This window comes from Meleagris gallopavo, chromosome 5 (genome assembly GCF_000146605.3).
Source record: "Meleagris gallopavo isolate NT-WF06-2002-E0010 breed Aviagen turkey brand Nicholas breeding stock chromosome 5, Turkey_5.1, whole genome shotgun sequence".
Classification (NCBI taxonomy): Eukaryota; Metazoa; Chordata; class Aves; order Galliformes; family Phasianidae; genus Meleagris; species Meleagris gallopavo.
In genome coordinates this window covers 27,782,127-27,800,733 of record NC_015015.2, presented here as the reverse complement: position 1 = coordinate 27,800,733, position 18,607 = coordinate 27,782,127, and the positions used below count along the sequence as shown (strand labels likewise).

General features: G+C 37.5%; 1 protein-coding gene across 10 annotated transcripts in view; it reads left to right on the top strand.

Moving 5' to 3' along the window:
• RAD51B (RAD51 paralog B) overlaps window positions 1-18,607 on the top strand; it is a 345,984-nt gene that overhangs the window by 207 nt on the left and 327,170 nt on the right. For 8 of the 10 annotated variants that reach the window (XR_004159916.1, XM_019615649.1, XM_010711540.2 and 5 more), the window contains exons 1-7: window positions 7-123; window positions 1,425-1,519; window positions 2,339-2,452; window positions 3,973-4,089; window positions 7,808-7,944; window positions 9,755-9,874; window positions 10,925-11,108. Coding sequence is in view for 9 of the 10 variants with exons in the window: in XM_019615649.1 (XP_019471194.1) it covers window positions 1,436-1,519; window positions 2,339-2,452; window positions 3,973-4,089; window positions 7,808-7,944; window positions 9,755-9,874; window positions 10,925-11,108 (756 nt within the window). In the remaining variant the exon portion in view is untranslated. Of the gene's footprint in view, window positions 1-6; window positions 124-1,424; window positions 1,520-2,338; window positions 2,453-3,750; window positions 3,849-3,972; window positions 4,090-7,807; window positions 7,945-9,754; window positions 9,875-10,924; window positions 11,109-18,607 lie in introns of those variants that run through there. The other 2 variants (XM_019615646.1, XM_019615650.2) reach the window with 2 other exon arrangements.

Below are 18,607 nucleotides of genomic sequence, written 5' to 3'. Positions count from 1 at the left end.
CTCCCGGCAGGGCCGAGCCTCCGGTTGCCGCTGGTGCTCCGGTGTCGGAGGGCGTAAAGCCGCATTCGGGCTCCAGACGAGGCGGTAGTTTCAGGCTCTCCTGCGGCACCCGTGTCGTTCGGTGTAAGTCCGTACCGCTCTGTATGCGCTGTGGGTGTTTCTCCCGGCCCGGGCGCCATCTGCGTGGCCGCCTGTTGCCCTCAAGCGGGGGCGTGCGATGCACGGCTAGGTGTGGTGCGTGCCAAGGCGGGCGGTGCCCGAGCTGTGCGGCCGTCCCGGTAAGGGCTGTTAGCGGGGCTCCACCGGCACCCGGCCCTCCGGCTCTGCTCCGAAGGGGGCTGTGTAGGGCGGGCGCCTGCTCTCCTTGCGAACGAGCGAAGGTCTGCGCGTCTGCAAAGATGTAGGCAGTGCAGGCTGCTAAGAAACCTTTTGGTTTCGAGTGAACTTCTGTGTGAACGAGTAACAGTACGTGTGAGATGTGCTTGAAAACCTGCTGGCGGAGTTGAGTACAACCACGTGTGGCTCTGCTAGCAGGATGGTACAACTCTCCCCATGGAAAATGCACACAGCTGGGGATTAGGGAGACTTCACAGAGCAAACACAGTCGCTTAAGTTAGTCTTAGGGATTATCCAAACTAAGCTATTCTTTAAAAAGAAGTCTCAAAACAATAAATAAACCTGAAGTGACTTGTCTACACCACAATACCTCGTTACAATGTTGTGTTGTTTTTGTTTTGTTTTTTTTTTTCCTTTCTGTTTTTAATTCAGTAATATTTACATTGTAGTTCTGGTGTTCACACACTTAGCTTTGACCTCTAGTTTCTTTTATGCGATTGGTTAAGTAAAAGAACCCCTTTTTAAACAGTACTTTCTATAAACTTACATAGAAGGGTATGAAATGGCTCTGAACGGTTTGTCTGTCTTGAATCTTGCATGCTAAAGCATGTTTCCCAACCTCTGGTTATTCTTTTGTCTCCATCCTGCATCCTTCCCATCCTTTGACATCTCTGTTGCATACCTGGTCACCACAAGCGTATTGTATTTTAGCAGTTCTAGACCTAAGTAAATCCTGTCATTATTGTTCAATTTTAGCATCCTGAGAGAACCTTCTTTCCTTCCGATGCCATTTAGCACAAGGAGTTCCTTTTCAATTCACTGCTGATTGTTTTTAGGCTTGCTTCTTTCTCAGAAACCCATGTCATACAAGCACTGTGGATTCTTTGTTCTTATTGCTGTGATCTCCTACTGATCAAATACTAGGAGATGTAATTAAACAGAACTGTTTTCTGTGTTCTAAGATTATTTCGTGTGACTTAAGCTTTTTATACATGATATCTTCCTTCCTACTCTTTAGCAAGGAGAGGTGTAATTATTGGTACGGGCATGTTCCAGGCAGCTTTCAAAAACTTTTATTTGCCTTGTAGACCAAGCAAGTATGGCTGCTAAGAAGCTGAGAAGAGCAAAGTTGTCTCAGGAGCTGTGTGAAAGACTAAGCCGCTATCAGATCACTACCTGCCAGGTGAAAGAGTTACTCTATGGCTTTGGATTATTTTTATTTTATTAAATTTCTATGTTTAATTTACATGAAGCTTTAGCTTCTAGTAAAATTTATGGCTCAGTCTGCTTACCTTGTAAAAACGTTGCTTTAAGATGATGGATGGCTAAGGCATTTAAATGTGGATATACTTAGTATCTTTCCTTCTGGAAGAAAAAAGAAAAAAAGATATTTATTTTAGGAGAGGTGTGTAGTTACTTCCTGTATGAAGTCAGCCTTCATGATTCCTCTGCAAAAAATCACGTACATTACATAATCTAGCATCTACGAATGTGTTATGAAGCTATTCTATCAGTTATGGATTGATTCATCAATAAACTCAGAAGTTGTTGTGTATGTTTCTTTAAAGAGAGGAGAGGCTGTGTATTTCAGCAGCATGCGTGGTAGGTGCAAGATCTATTCCTAGAATTGCAATGTAAAAAATGGAATGCAATTTGAATGTTCTTTTGGGTAGATAGACACCTCTGTGGGGAAAAAGGTGTTAATTCATTAGAACTTCATCACAGTACTTACATTTCATGCTGCGTCTTTTAAAATAGAAATACAATTTCTTCTGTGATAACCTTATGATCTTTAAGGTCCCTTCCAATCCAAACCGTTTTACGACTGTCTCGTACTGATATAAGAGAAGGGTAAAAGAAGTATGAGAAAACACTATATAGCATGGCACAGTTGGTAAATCTGGCCTTTGGAATGTATACTAGTAATGTATAAATTGTATTAGGTTAGTCCTTAGTCTTGATCTCCTGGTTAAGCTCTCTGAACTGTTTTATCTTCTTTCAGGACTTCTTATGTCTTTCTCTCTTGGAGCTAATGAAAGTGACAGGACAGAGCTACAGAAATGTGCAGAAGCTTCTTCGGAAAGTCAGCCTAGCTTGTGCTCCCAAAATGCAGACCGTAAGTATGCTTGTGTTGGTTCTATTTTCAATTTTTTGTCTGAGAAAAAGCTAAACAGTGCTGCTTATGTTTTTATCAGAGAGTAGGGTGATCTAGCTTTGTGGTGTCTCAGTTTGATTGTTATAATGAGATAACAGTTTTATGTCTAAATTTAGATCCATGAGTGACTTTAGTTTGACACGGCAGCTTCTATTAGACATTTTAGCCTAAGGAGATTGTTTAGACTTACAGAATTAGTCCTGAGTCCCATAGGGTAATATACCATTCTCTCTTGCATTCCAGCATATAAAAATTGCTTCATTTAAAGGAAGCATTTACTAATAGAAGCATGGAATAAGAATCACTGAATGAAGTCTTAGAGTCTATGTTATTCAGGAAAATGAGACTGGAAGATTGTTTCCATAGTTAATGTAGAAAAGAAAAAAATACATATTGCTTTACAAATCCTCCTTCATCAGTGTCTATGTTCACTCTTGAGTGCTTCAGAACGTAAAATCTTAATGAGGTAAAATGTATCATTTGTTTTGGCGTGTTTCGTGTCCTGAAAGCTCTCTTGTGTGTATTTATCTTTAATAGAATAACAGCATATATGAAAGACTTTGAAGTATTAATCTAATGTGCTCACTCTCATAAAATAAGGAAAAACTGTAGTATGAGAAAGGAGAGTACTGTATAAAATTCAAGCTGGTTTACTCTGCTGGTAGAACTAGCTGAGAATTTTTCTGATGAACTTTGTAGAAAAATTGCTCACTCAGTGGCCCAACAAGTACTAGAAGATCTATGATTCAGTAGCATGGTTGGTTGCTGATGATTCCTGTGGAGATGCATCCATAGTGCACTGTATTTCTAGCCGGCTGGTCACATTGTTGTCTGGGTTAAAACTGATGCCGGTATTTCTCTTGGGGATACAGAAGTCTCTTGGAGTTTTAGGGACTGAAAGCCTCACAGAATGGGAACAGAGAGTACTTTTGAAACATTGTTACAAAACTTAATGCTTAATGTTGTGATGAATGAGGCACAAGAAACAAACTTACTCTGTGAACTGTAAATAGGATATAAGTCTAAGGAAGGCTAATGGGATGGAGTAGGGAGGAGGAGACTGTAACTGAAAATTGCAATAGTTAGCTTACTTGCAAGTACTGAGTCAGTCTAGGCTGATGAAAGCAAATGTGAGAATTTCACAGCTTGAACTACTGATTGAGCACCTGGGGAAAGGACCCGGTCAGCCCTAGGAGCACAGGTGAAGGCAATTCAGCTGTGTGACCAGAAGGGGTGGAGCCTGGCTGCACTGCTCTTAGACTCCATTTAAGGGCTGACTGCCACTAGGGTAAGGATCTCTTTCTGGAGATCCCTCCTCTGTGGAGTCCTTCCTGTGAACTTAAATCTTTGGATACAGGTGAGCATTCCTTCCCTGTTTGTTCTTTTTCCTATTTTCATCATGATAATATTTCCAGCTGTAAAAAGAGCATCTTCTAACCTATGTTTTTTTATTGTTGCTTTTTTTTTTTTTCCCATTGTAGGCTTATGAAATGAAGATGAGGAGGTCTGTTGATCCCTCTGCAGCCTTTTTACCCACCTCACTGCATAGTCTGGATAAAGTCTTGCATGGTGGAATACCCTGTGGATCCCTCACAGAGGTAACTTTTTAAATGTATTTTAATGCAGTTGCACACCACAGCTGAGAATCGCACATCACTGGTTGGCCTGTCTTGTGTCAGACCGTTTAAACACACAAGGAACAAACAAATTTGGATGAGAAGCACTTTTGGGGGTATTTTTTCTGCAGCCTGTCAAGTAAGAAAATGGAAACAAATAGGTGATTTGGTGACTCCATTTTCCTGTGAAAAAGATGCTATGGATCTTTGGATTTTATGGTGAGAAGGGTACAGTGTGGTTTAGTGGTCAGAACATGAGGTGCTGAGTCAGAAGCCCATCTGTTTAGTACCTTTTCACTGATTTACTAAGTCTTCAGGTTTTGGGAAGGAGAAACAAGCAATTAAGACAAAAATGTGAGGGATAGAGGAGTGGAAATTATAGATTTTTGTGTAAATATAACTGATCTTTACAATACATACGTAATGAGTAATTTTTTGAAAAGACGTTGCAGTTAAGGCTTGTATCATGTGTATCTATTTTATAACACTACAAGTAGCATATTTACAGCTATTACTGTAACTGCCTTTGAATGCAGTGCTACTTTTTTTTTTTTGCTTGATATTGTCCTTTAAGAATAAAGAAGTGTTTCATCTTTTAGTATTTGAAAGCTGTATGGCCTTGCTTGTACAGTTTCTATAATCCAGAAATGCAGAATTAACTTAAATGCTTGTAGGGACGTTGAGTTTTATAAAAACTGGATCCAGTCTCTGGCTTACGAAGTTTCTCAGCCCCAGATGAAGGTAGAAAAATGTATTTATTGAAGGAAGTATCAATGTATGTATGCCCTGTTCTTACTGTGTTTTCTAGCCATCTGTTGTAGGCCTTTGGTAGAGACAGAATCCAGAGCTGGATGGACATTGTTACTCTGCAGTGTGATCATACTTGCCTTCTCAGAGTGAAGTTCTGGAAAGACATGTCTCCTATGCTCTAAATTCAAATAGATTGAAATGCCTTTTCCTTGAACGCTTTAATAATTCCTCTAAAGTGTTTTCTTTGTCAAATTTCAACTTGCAAATTGCTGTGGCAGAGGAGTAGAAGTGAGAAGATATTAAAAAAAAAAAAGTTCTTTTTTCCATGCTCCATAATCAGGGTGGGTTGATTTTGATCACAGAGTGAAGTTGCCTACAAAATCTAATGGAGACCTCAAACATACTAGAATTTAAGCAATGCTGATTTTAAACTATGACAGTTGGTGCCAGAAATTAGAAGTAAAAAAGTATTTTGTTTTTCTCTTAGGTACTAGCCTTGTAAATTGATTAAAGTACACATTAGGGGTTTCTCTGCAAGTGAGGGGCAGGGAACAATTCACTCCGTGGAGTCGGGTTTCTGTCATTTAAAATCTCATTGTGGAGTAAAAGCATTTTTGCAAAAGTCACGAGACCGGAATTAGTTTCAAAATTGGCAGCACTGCAAGTATTTTTCAATGTGATTGTTAGATGAAATTGCATTAGGAAGCTATCAAATGTCAGTTGGTGCCGCTGTGATGCTTTACAGTAGCTTGTGAACATTTCACAGGTTGTGTTCTGCTTGAACTCAAATGATTTTGGAGCTTAGTTATTCTAATTTGCGCTTCTGTAACTTCCTGGAGCATAGCTGCCCAACAGATTATCCTCTGGTATTTTTGTTGTTAGGCAGATGTTCCATGTCTGAGAGAAGTTCTCTCCAAAAGTATGTTGTGTGCAGTACTTAATTCCTGACTGGAGCGGCTTAATCTTGCCTTCCTCTTACTTTACCCAGCAGTGATGGTGGCTGGGAACTTTAAAACTTGGAATTTAAATGGTTGAGCCACAGAGTCGAGTTTCTTCTAAGCCAAACCTACTTGCTTTTTGAGTGCCGGAGGGATTTGATTTGCATTTCACTGTCTCGGATCGCTTTTTCCCAAACCTCTTTTAGATTTTAAGTTGGAAATTAAATCATAACTGAAATTTTGTGGTTAAATGTCAGAACTTTTTGCCAACTCCCCTGAGAGAAAATTAAAGTAATGACTTTGTGAATACTGAGGATTTGATTCCTGGATAGCTGAAGGAGAGTTAGCTCCTTGTGTTAGCTCCAAGCCCTTCATGAGTGCCAGGGAAAATAATATATAACCTATTGAAAACTAAAAGTATACTTTATTAGACAGAGGTAAATAAGCTGTTGTATTCTTCACGTTTCTGCCTGGTTCTATTTTTGATTTTCAAAATAAATTTAGAGTGTAGCAAACTGAGCAAATTTTTTGCAGTCATTCACTTTAAATTAAATCAGAGGCAGCTAAGGGTGTGTTTGTGTTTTTTTTTTTGTTGTTTGTTTTTAAGAATGAAGATTGTATTGATGAAAATGCTTGCTGAATTGGTGGTAACCATAATAAAATGTGATATCTGCATGTAATGTTTGTTGTGGATTATTTTAAATCCCACAGTAATGCACTTAAGAAGAATGGTGATAAAAGATGAATCGTTCAGGGGAAGTTCTCTATTGCTCCACTGGATTGCTTTCTCATACTATCTATTACTGCAATGCTCCCTGTCTTTCTTTGATCTGATGCACGTATTCTCAGATGTGCTTACAGCATCTCTGCTGCATTAATTACTGCAATGAGAAGTGAAATAAATGTTGATTCTGAGGCACCTCCCGGGCAGGCCTCAAACTACAAACTGTCTGAGGTTTCCTCACATCTGTCCAGTTATTTTAATTTAGTATCTGGATTGATGCCCTTCTCTCATTAATTTCAAATCTTGTTAACTAGAAACAGCTGGTAAGACTCCTTGACTTTACAGTCTGAGAAATGTGTATGGTTTCTTCAAATCTTATACACATTCTGGGTTCACGTGAAAAAGTGGCAAATAGTATGGATACAATATCTTGTAATTTAAATACAGTGGATGGATGATGGATAATTGCTGAAGTACAACTCATTCCTGGACTTTAATTCACTAAATGCAGTATGTGTTTCCAAACAAATGCTAACTCTTCTCTTGTGCTGAAGCTTGAAGTGGATTGACTGATACAACTTGGTTTTCAAGCCTTGTTTCAACTGAAAGTGATGCAAGAGATTTTAACTCGAGTACAAAAACTTAGTTCCTATTAAACTGTAGAACAGGTGCAGTCAGTGGGGCACCTAAAATCTTTCTGATGTGTGGTTCATGGTGCACATTCAGACTACTTGGGATACAAGCTATTGGTGTTGTGATTTCCAGGTTAATCTTGATTTTAACAGAGGTAATGATAATAGCAAGTTGTGAATTTGCATCTGTGAATTCAATGGCTTTTGACTGACTTAGAGCTGTAAAGATAATTTGATGTCAAGTGAATGTCAGCTGTGTATCTTTTAATCATGCTCTATTATTGAAGGTAGCACATGAGGAGGTAGAAGGTAACTGGGGATGGCCCTGGGGAAGATCTTGTAAGAAGGGGGAGAGAGGACCTCAAATATGGGAGAACTAAGTAGGGAAAGAAGGATGGTAAAGCAAGTACAAGCAGAATACTGCATGTGAATTATTCTTTAGTCGTGATGATTTTGACTGCAAGGCACAGATTCAACAATAACTGCAAGTTGCTCTTTGTGGGCTGCATTTTATCTTTCTTGTGACTGTTGTCTTTGATACCAGGAGGAGCAGAAGAAGAAGCATTCTTGCTGATAGGCCTTTTTTAAAATCCAAATTAGGGTGAAATGGATGTGACATCTCTTGGTTATGATGTTACCAATCTTTTTTCTTCTAGTTAACAAGCCCACCAGGTTGTGGCAAAACTCAGTTTTGTATTACAATGAGTGTTCTGGCTACGCTGCCTGTAAGCATGGGAGGACTAGATGGGGCTGTTATATACATTGACACAGAGTCTGCATTCAGTGCTGAAAGGTAAGATGCAAAACTGTAAAATACACACTTTGAACTTCTCTAGCACTTTTTATCTTGGAACCTTCATTTAATTTCTGAGTGTTTATAAAATAAATATGGCGGCTATTAAGCATTCATCTGATATATGCAATTGCTCTGTAAGTTATGAAACTGTTTGAATAGAATGCTTTGCTCACCTTCCTGATTTGCAAGGTGTCCTAGGTTCCAGCTGTGCAACAAGCTGGATAGCACTCTTCTAATTTAAAAACGGTCTTAGCAGTGCCATATTGAAACACTTTGCAGTTCAGTTTGTGAAATTAGCAAGATTTTGAAGGTGTAAAGGCTCAGCATTTTGAGCAGCTGTAATTTATGTATTGTCTGTAATCTATATATTTTTCTGTTGCAAAAAAGCTGTAACATTGCAGGTGGTGTCTGTTCAGCTTTGTCAGAACATGGGCGTTGGAGCAGTAGATGGAATGGCCATTGTGATTTTAGAAATCAAATTTGTTTTTATCAGTTTTGCAGCAGTTCAAGTCACCTCTTCCTACCTAGCTATTAACTGGAAATGCACCAAACTTCTGTAGAAAGTCTGAAAATACTTACCCTTCTAGCTATGTCTGTTGTCTGTGGGTAAAAACACAGGATTCAAATTTCTGTGAACTAAAGCTGAGAACAGCGATGGATTTTTCTATCCTGTGAATCTCTGCTCTTATAGCAGAGAATGTGTTCTGTGCAGTTTTTAGTTTCGTAGTGACAAATTGGATTTATCTTTTAAAGATCTTTACACCTACCTGGTACTGTGTAGATAATACTGTGATCACAGCAAAATTTTGGTGTGTCACTCTAGGACAATTTATGTAATATTGTTTTCTGATACGTATACCTATTAGAAAATGTAACGAAGTTTCATTTCTTATGGACTACTGAATGACTTTCAAATGGAATGATTGTTACCCAAAAGGTTTACATAATTAACTGTGCAAACATAAGGAAAAGATTCTGCCCCTGTGGAAGTTTTAGGACAAGTTTATATATGTATGTATATGTAACATATATATAAGTAACATATTGAATGAGTTTCAAGTTTCATTGGAAGTGCTTGTTCAAATAGATATGTTAACATTCAAGCCTACTTGTTTTAAAACTCAAAAATAATTTAAGAGATTTTTTTTTTCTGAAATGGCTTTTATTGAAAGAGGCTTAAATAAAGATGTCTGTAGACATAACTTTCTGGTTATCCACTAGGTGTCATTCTTCTCAAGCATGTGGGCTGCAGAGTAAGGCAGCTTAAATTACAACTAAGTATTGTGTTTCTGTTCTCAAATCAAGTCTTCATATGGGTAGAAGGGGGAAATGTATGGTGCCCTGGATTGTAACTATCAGTTTCTAAAATCTTGGATTAATCTGTAAGGACCTAGATAAAATTGCCTTTTGTTCACAGGTGTGGAATTTCTTTCTACTAACTAATAGAAAATTAGCAGACATGATAAAAGTGTGCTTTTTGTGTCTTTGATTTCATGTATACAAGTTGATTGAAAATGTGGAACCTCTCATCATTAAACTTCTTGTGTAAACTCGGTGCGTGGACTTATTATGTCTTTCCTAAATGTACCCTTGACTCTAGCATCACTGGGAGGAGAATCTAAATGTTCTAATTTCCAGTATTTCAGTCTGCTGCTCAAGTAAACTTTCCCTTTGAAAAAGATTTCCCGTACTACATGGTATCTGCTTATCATTCAGAGCTTTCATTTGTTTACTTTGTGAAAGCTTGACGCCTTATTACCTATACGTGATTCTTTTTTCAGTGTTATGCCTTTTGTTTCTTCGATAGGTTGATAGAGATAGCAGGAAACAGATTCCCTACTTATTTTGACTCGGATGAAAAGCTATTTTGCATGACCCGTAGCGTTCATCTGTATCGAGAGCTGACCTGTGACAGTGTACTGAAGAGGTATTCTTTTCCAGAACTTCAAGGGGATGGTGGGAATGAATTTTGGCTGGGTTGTCTAAGATAATATATCAAAGTTTTATGAAGAGTAAGTCATTATTTGGAAGCTTTTATGTTGATAACAGCATGGTCCCCAAAAAGGAAAATAGGAAAATCGCTACTAAAAGACTGGTATTGCTTTTCTCATTTCATAGTGCTCGACTAATCCACTTCATGTTTTACAGTTTCTGAGAGAAAATTTCTATAGAATTTGATCATCTTAAGCTTTTAAAGAGCAGCATTTTTCTGACAGATCTTGTCTTGGTTTGTGGAGATACCGTAGTGTTAAGAGTTCTATGTTTGCTGTGAAACAGAAAGAAAGTATTGCTCTTCCAGAGTGCTGCTTAGTTCCAAAAAGACCTGGACCCCTCTAACAGTTGAAGGGAGGAATTGCTTAGAAGTCATCATCCTGAAGGCAATGTTGTATTGTTGTCTTGTTAATTTATGTTGATTTCTGAGCATGTACTGTAATGAAAATGAAAGTTGAGCATCAGAATCTTCTTGTATATTTTGTTAGAGGGAGAATTATTGTAAGAATTGTTTCTTCTAGCACAACTTTATCACAGAAAAACAACTATTAGCATATTACCGACATATTAAGTTTGACTTACCATCTTTGGAGGCATATAGAAGCAGATCTGACTTTCTGCATATGTAGGCAGCAGATATTTTGATATTGGCAGTGGGATGCTGCTACTGTAGGCAAAAGGCACTGTCTCAATTCTCGCTTAACTTGCTGTCTGTGCCATTCAGAGTTTATGGAGTGTTGCTAAGCAGAGTGTCTTCTGAATCCCTCTTGGAGGTGCTTGCCCTGGCTTATGTGGCTGTTGGAGCCTGAGATTCCTTTCTAGATCTCCTCAATGTTTGCAGATGTTAGTGGGGGCAAGCTATGAGGGAGAGAGCGATTGACTTAAGCTTATTAAAGAAAACCTTGCATTTAAATAATTTCAGGATTATTAAACAGTTATATTGTATAAATAATGTAATCGATGGCTTTTTATTTATTTTTTTTAGAATTAGGTCTTTAGAAGAAGAAATTATTTCAAAGAAGATTAAACTCATTATAATTGACTCTGTAGCTTCAGTTGTCAGAAAGGAATTTGACACAAAACTCCAAGGCAATCTGGCAGAGAGAAGTAACTTTTTGGCTAGAGGAGCATCACTGTTGAAGTATTTGGCAGAGGAGTTCTCAATACCAGTAAGTTCTTCCTTTTTAAGTTTCTGCTTTATGGTATCAAATAATAAAATGCAAGAAGAATGGAAATGACAAGATGGTGAAAGATAGGTAAAGCTCCTACTACAAATCTTCAGGTGTCTGCTGAAAAATAGTACTGGAACAGAAAATAACTTGGTGTTGCTCGTATTGCTTTTTTCTCAATATTGATTTTAGTCTTCAAATAAGGATTTACTGATTGTCTTTCCTGCTGTTTTTTTTTTTTCAGTGCTTTGTTGTTCAGTTTTCTTTTTAAATATCATGTTTTATTCTATTGGTATCAAATATAGTTTACCCTGATGGTTCCCATCCTTTGCCTCTTTTACTGAACCTTATAGAATCTTAAAAGTCCTTATACTCTGAATTGTGTTTCTTTTGCAACTGATAATGCATGCCAGCTGATGTGGGAGGGAAAGTAACAACTCAGCAAATCTATGTGGATTTCCCCATAAACTGCTATGGAAGGATTTACTGTGTCACAGACATGCAGTGCAAGGACTGATTGGAAAATCATTAAGAAGCACGTTAGAAGATTCAAGCTCCATAAATGTAGGTGTCTTTTTGGGGCTGAGGCTTTTCTTTGTGATATGATCTGTGGGTAATCAGAAGCAGCAGTCAAGAGATGTGATTGAAATTGAGCTGTAGGAAATATTTTGTAGCATAAGTAAACTTCTTGTCACTCTAGTGTAAGAGGGAAAGTGTCGAGATCCTGATTTTTAAACTGGTGAGGTCTCTTCCCTTTGCTTTTGAGAAATATACCTGTCAGAGTTGTGGAACTGACTTAGCTGAAGATGAATGGATTTCCTTCTGCCATGTAATTGATAAAGGTCTTTTGTGGTGAGAATTAAACCCTGCTTAAGTTCCTTTAAGTTCTGATACAAAAGATAGTGTCCTAGTTAGTACAGCAAAATGAATATACTGCTTACAAAGCCAGGAAAGATGTGCTACATTAAGAGTGTACATTTCTGTATTTTGTGAAATAAGATGAAATCCTATGAAAAAGGAGATAGGTTTTATGGGTAGATATTGTTTTTATTTATTTTTTCTTTTAGAAACCCCTGTCCTCCTCACCTGTCTACCTCAATTAAAATGGTAAAGCTGAGTTGGATTGCAGCCTCTTGACACTTCAGACTGCTGCCCTGCTTACATTCAAACAGTGTTAATTTACAAAGGTCTTAGAATTAGACAACATTAAGTAGTGTAAGACTGTTTTTTTTATTTTATTTCATTCCTATGTAGAAAGGAAATGAAGGTTGAACACTTAAAGGTTTCAGTTACATTAAATCTAATGTGTTTGCTTCGGGATATTTGTGATGACTGGTGTGCTGGTTCTGTTTTTGTTTCCCATTGTGAATGCTCTGGTAAGGAGTCTGGAAATCTTGGCCAAGAGTATGTGCTTCTGACCACAACTATCCTTCTGTATTGCTCTGTGAGGTGTTTTAACTTTTGAGTAAAATCTACAAAGTTCTGTGTGCTTTCTAGGAAGGCCTTGGCTCAAGATGGAGGTTACCACAAATGCAGGTCCCTGGGCAGTGCTGCGTATGTGTAAGATGTGAAATGCAACAGCAGAGTGTTGTGTGTCTGCAAGTGTTTGTACATACATAGAAGTAAGTCTATCTTGTGCTAACCTCTGCTATTTCAGATCAGGGAGTATCTGAGGTTCTTACTGTAAACAGCTGTGGTGGGAATTTTCTCAGATGTTCTTTCGTATCTGGAAGATTATAGATGTAAACTTGAGACTTAAAGAACATTGGGAAGGGTTGCAAAGTGACTTAGATCATTAATAAATTGAACATATGGAATATGTGATGTTTTATGGCGGTGCTAGTGCACCTAAATATTGAGTTGAATGGCAAATAGGTTGTCTGAATTGAAGGCTCTGAAAAAGATGTGGAGGTAATAAATGATGGGACTTGAGGTCAGTTCTTTAGATTGGTGAAAAACTGAGGAGGTGAACCAGGGAATCTGAAATGATGACAAATCAGGGTCCGGGGACTAGCCTTGAAAAAACTGGGGATTAGGGGAGAGGAATTTCAGTAACAAAGATATAAGAATCTTACTTTGTTTAGCTTGGCTAAGTAAGTGTTAAGATGTTTTTTTTTTCTTTAGTCAATACATACTTGAGAAAAGGTATTTGATAGAAAAAACCTTGTCAGCTAACAAAGGTATTCTACAGTTCTGTGGCTGGAAGCTGAATTAAGTAAGTTCAGACTTCAAGAAAGGGGTGTGTTCTCAATGAAGTAATTAATCATTGTAATATGTTACTAAACTGAAATAGGTTCTTGTCATCAAGTATTTTTAAATGGATTTCCCCCTTCCCCATTTCCTAAAAAAGAAATTGATTTAGAGAGGCTTTGATTTGGGAAACCTTGTACTACCATGTTATGCTGGAATTCAAATGAGTTTTATGTAGATCTTAGCATTATAAATGAGCTAATAAAGATGATGTACTCATGTTGGACACGTGCTGTGTTTCGTTAGCAAAAGTCAATGGCATTCATAGCTGAATTCAAAGGGACCCGTTTCATACCCAGGTGGCTTTATATGTTACGAAGTATTCCAGGGGGGAAAATAAAAACCAAAGCATTTTACTGCCTCAAAACTGATGGTCATCATTCAGTAATTTGTCTGCACTTCTGTTTTTGGCTTGTGAAATGGGAGTTGGGCTGTGAGCGTGCTGAGGAAAGTTATTGTTACTAGTTGTTGTTCCAAAAGCGGACTGTATTGTTGAGCAATACATGGACCACTACTGGAAAGTAAAACTTCCTAAATCCACTTGAAAATTTTAAATAATCTGTAGCAAACGAAATTCTAATCCGTTTCAGAAAGTGTGGAAAAAATATTAAACATGTTAATTGAAAGGCTTTACCACTGAACTAAACAAAATGAGAGTATTATTGTGTGAATTGTTGCTTGGCGTAATTTCTTTTTTAATGTATGGACAGTAGAAATTAGTTCTTGAAAAATACAATATGATGCCCAGTTTCCTGTTTTCATTCTTACTTCTTCCTAACATTGTAGTAAATTTGGTTCCATTCTAGGTGCTTTAAGTGGTGCCAGGATGAGAGGCAGCATGCAAGCGAAGTTTTGATTGCTTCTGGGCTATTGACAGGCTGCCAGGAAGCTGTGCTGATGACTGAACATTGACTGAATCTTTTCTCTGTGGGAGATTATGTAGCAGTGTCCCTTTCCATCCTTCCCTGCACATTGCAATGACTGAGAACTGTTCTGGCTGGATTGATTGAAACAAGTCAGTCAGCCCAAAAGTGATTGCTGGAAACTGAGGAAGACAGTTTGACTGTAAGTCAAACAAAAAGCCCCTCTATTGTTGAAATCTAGTGAAGATGTAAATGTACATGAAAGACTCTTGTTTTAGAGTGTTGTGTACTCGAAAGCATTTAGATCTGAATGTTTTCTGTGACAAAAATTCTGGATTGATGCTGTCTGCCAGATGGCATGTTTAAGCAGCAATCATCAGTCCTGTATCTCTAGTCATTTCCTGAAATCCTTAGCCTTCTTAAAAGGAATGGGAAGCAAAATATGTTCTGGATATTACTTCTCTTTTTCTTCCATGTTCATAGGAAAATATTTATTCAGGAAAAAATAGGTCAGTGTTCGTGCTGTTTGGAGGGAAAAAAAAAAAAAAAGCTCTTCACTGAAATGGAGGAGCTATAGATGAATAACAGTACGACTAGAATTGCTCCTGAGTTTTAGCTGCTCAGCTCATAAAAGTTATTATTTATATATTTATAGAATCTGGTCGTCTTGTTGTTAGTAGATGACAAAATGTGTGAAGCTGACTAGACATCTCTGTGGAAAAGCACTCCAAAAGCAACACTTGCAAAACTGAACTGCCTTAAGTATTCTTTTAAATGTCAATTTTTTTTTCAAATTTTTAAATTGAGACTGAAGATTAAACTTGATTTGCAAATCCCTAAGGCTAATAAAAAATTACTATACTGTCTGTCCTTTGTTCTTTTGTCTGGGTTTTGTCCTTAAATCCATGAAGATAAACTGTTATTGTGATAAACATACTGGCTATCATTACTAATAGCAAATGTATAATGGTATTTATATTTTTTCTGCTGCTTTTGAGAATATAAAATAGCTTAAGAGGAACAGCTTTCTCTTCTCATTTGTAATTTTACAGTGCAAGTGGAAGGCAAACTTTGATTAATCTGTGATGGTTTTTAATTGCTGTGTGAAGTTAGCTGTAATCAAGAAGGCCTTTATCTCCACAGGTAGTACTTGGTTCCTTTAGATGCAATGTGCTCCTTCTGAAAACAACAGAATTATCACTTTATCGGTATTAATAGTGGCAGCAATTAAAGCTGACAGTTTCTTTTGATACTCTCGGTTTCGCACTTCTCATGTCAGTACTTCCTGCTCAATCATCTATTTTGTGAGCTTTAGACACAAGGTTTTCATTTGGTTTGGAAAGCTGAATATTCAGTACACTTGTTTTTAGGCCTGTGAGTTTTTCTTCTCAAAGTCAGTGCATTGATATGCACAAACTACTTGACTTCTGCAATGCCTTTTCTGCTGTCTTCTGTTAAGTATGTTTAAGTGCATCAACTGGGCTTCCTGCAGTAAGGTTTCTCAAGATTTAAGTGCTTCTGTTGTCAAAGAGAAGTGATGTTGGAGCTGTTAATTTTCATCCTTTATAAGCAAGTATTTCCATTGGGCACCATCCTTGGTTCTTTTTTGCTTTGGCTGCTTGTATTTCCTCTGCACCTTTATTATCTCTGTTGTGATAATTGAAACTACTGGTTTATGGAGAGCTAAAGAAATTCCAGAATGGAAGGTTTCTGGAGAAGAGTTGTGTACCAGTTCAAGAAAAATTGTATTAATGAAATTAATGAAAGTTGAGGAAAAATGTATGGAATTAGTTTTGATGTTGCTGTATGTAACAGTGCTGTATGCAGGTGTTTCCAAAACTGTGGAGATGCGTTAGATTTCTAGATTCATTTGTCTGCATCTGGACCATAAGCTGCTGAATTGCAAATTTTGTATTTCTACTTTGTTGTATTTTTTGTATTACGTTGTCAGGACTATAGGAATGTTAATTGAATTATCTTTGCGAGTTGTTGAAACCTAAAAGAAGCAAAACTTTACTTTAAAAGCATAGAGTCGGTTCTGTTCTGAAGTTTTCAAGGAAGAAATATTTTAAAATAAGTTGCACCGCATCAAAACCTGAGTTTCTTAAATGAGGAGCTAATCTTATCAGGAGAAAGCTTTCTACAACTGAGTTACTGAAATTTTGCTAGCCATATTTAGACCAGATGTGGTTCAACTGGTTTGCACTGGTTAGAATTCAGTAACAAGTATGAATTCTTTTCTGTTGAGCTGCTAATGTGTATGAAAGTGTCTTGTCCTTCAGCTTCCAAGTGTAACTTGTGTTGGTGCCCGTATGCAAATCCCCTCCCAGAATGATGCTTAACTGCTGGTTGCAGTGCTGGTAGTTGCTCTGCTGTTTGCTTACTGCAAAATATTGAGGTTTACCCAGTAATGTAATCCTCCTTTTGGTGTGGGGCTGTTTTGTTGTTTGTTTTGCTTTTATGCTTTTATTTCCAGATGAGTAGCTTTGGTAGCTCTCTTCATGAAGTCTGTATTTTTTTTTTATTTTTTTTTAGGGAGCAGCATGAAAGTTAAAACAGTTTAATTCCTTAGACTGAGAAAGCACTTCTGAAACTGTATTATTGAATAAGCTACTAACTTACTGGAGAAGATGACTTGTTCTTCTATGATTTTGATAGGGTGGAAAGACATGATTGTTTCATGCTGACCATGTTTTGAAAGTTATCTGTAGAATAAATACTTGAAACTGGGTAGATGCAGCAGAACTTGCTATTTGTACCGTTCTGTATGAATTAAACATCGAATAGCCTCAGCTGAGTGGCAGGAGAGAATTGTGTTCATGCTAGCTATGCCTTTTGTAACTTCTTTAATATTGATTTAAAACATCCTCTTTGCTGTAGAGGAAAATACCTAATCTAATTAATCATGTTACTTCAGTCTGAGTAACAAATGGTTGTGAAACAAAGTATTTTATATTAAGGTTTCCTTCTCTGTTATACCTAGCTGTATTTTCATGCCCAGAGCTAAGTCTGCAGCTTTGTTCTTTTACCAAGGATTGTAGTGTTTCTCCCCTGCTTTATTTTTCCCTTGCAAAAGCCTGCTTAAAATAGAAGCATCAGTTTCACATATATATTAACCCTGTTCTTTGTAAAATGCGGTTTGGAATGAATTTTAATTTGTTGTGCTTAATTAGGAAAACAAAATGGCTAAAAGGGAAATACAGACTAGAAGTCTTTCTTTACTCTAGCTATAACTTAAGAACAGTTTTTGTTGTTGGCATACTGTTTAAGTAGCGCACCCCATGGTACTGAGCAAAAAATAGTTCTGATTAGAAAGGAGTTGGTCTGACTGCAGTGCTGTTACAGTGGCAAAGTTAGATGGTTTTGTTTTCTAGTGTGCCTGTTTAAAAGAAAAAAGTATATATTCTCAGGGCACAGTTTGTTTTGGTTTAAAATGGTTGTTGGAAATGTAATTGCAACTATCTTCAGTACTGCTGCCATCTGTGTACTCTTTTGTATGTGTCTGGAGAGTATACGTTTCTGCAGTTTTGGGCCTGTCAGTGTTCCTTTCGGATGTCTACACTCATAAAATGCTCAGTATTGCTGAGGAAAAGGAACAAGCAGTAGTAGAGCAATGTTTCCTGTTCCTGTGAGGTGGTGAAGCATAAAAAAGGCAGTTTAAATTAGACTGGGATTAAGATATCTTTTTCTTATAAAGCAATCCCTTCATTATTTTTTTTCCCACTTCATGTTACAAGTGACTTTGTTAAAAGTGCAGTTTTCCACTAAATTTTGCATCTGGTCTATAATAGCTGAATGTAGGTTATACTACTCTGGTTTTCAAGTAATAGACACATTAGAGATGCTCTACTACTGAACTAAAATTTACAGTATTTGTTTCTGGCCTCCCACGTTTTTGACAACACAGACTAACAACAACAGTAGCTGTGTTGGAGTCTTTCATGCCTTTTGCTGGGAGGTCAGTATTTGCCAATATGAATGGTTTTCACTGTTTAAAAAAAAAAAGCCAGAATCTTTAGGCCAATTGCCTGCTTGACCCTGCAGAGAAGTACTTCACTTTTGAGTAGACCATTTAAGTTTTTTAGGAATATTTCCCTTTAGTTTTATGTAAACTGTAGGCTTTTTCAAGGAATATCTCTGTGTTTGCATAATGTGTAAAAGAAGGGATGCTAGTCTCTCAGTAGGGTAACAGTGCAAGCAACAGTTCTCTAGATTAGAAGTTGTTGGATAAACCTTATGTAAGCCCAGTATAGATTAATTAGTGGTTTGGTTTCCAGATATCCTGAGTTTGTTTGCTTTGTGGTTACTTGGCCCCGGGGCTCCTGGGAGTAAATAGGACCTGCTCTCCAATCATTGCTCCTAAATCAAATTGTACCAGCCTCCTGA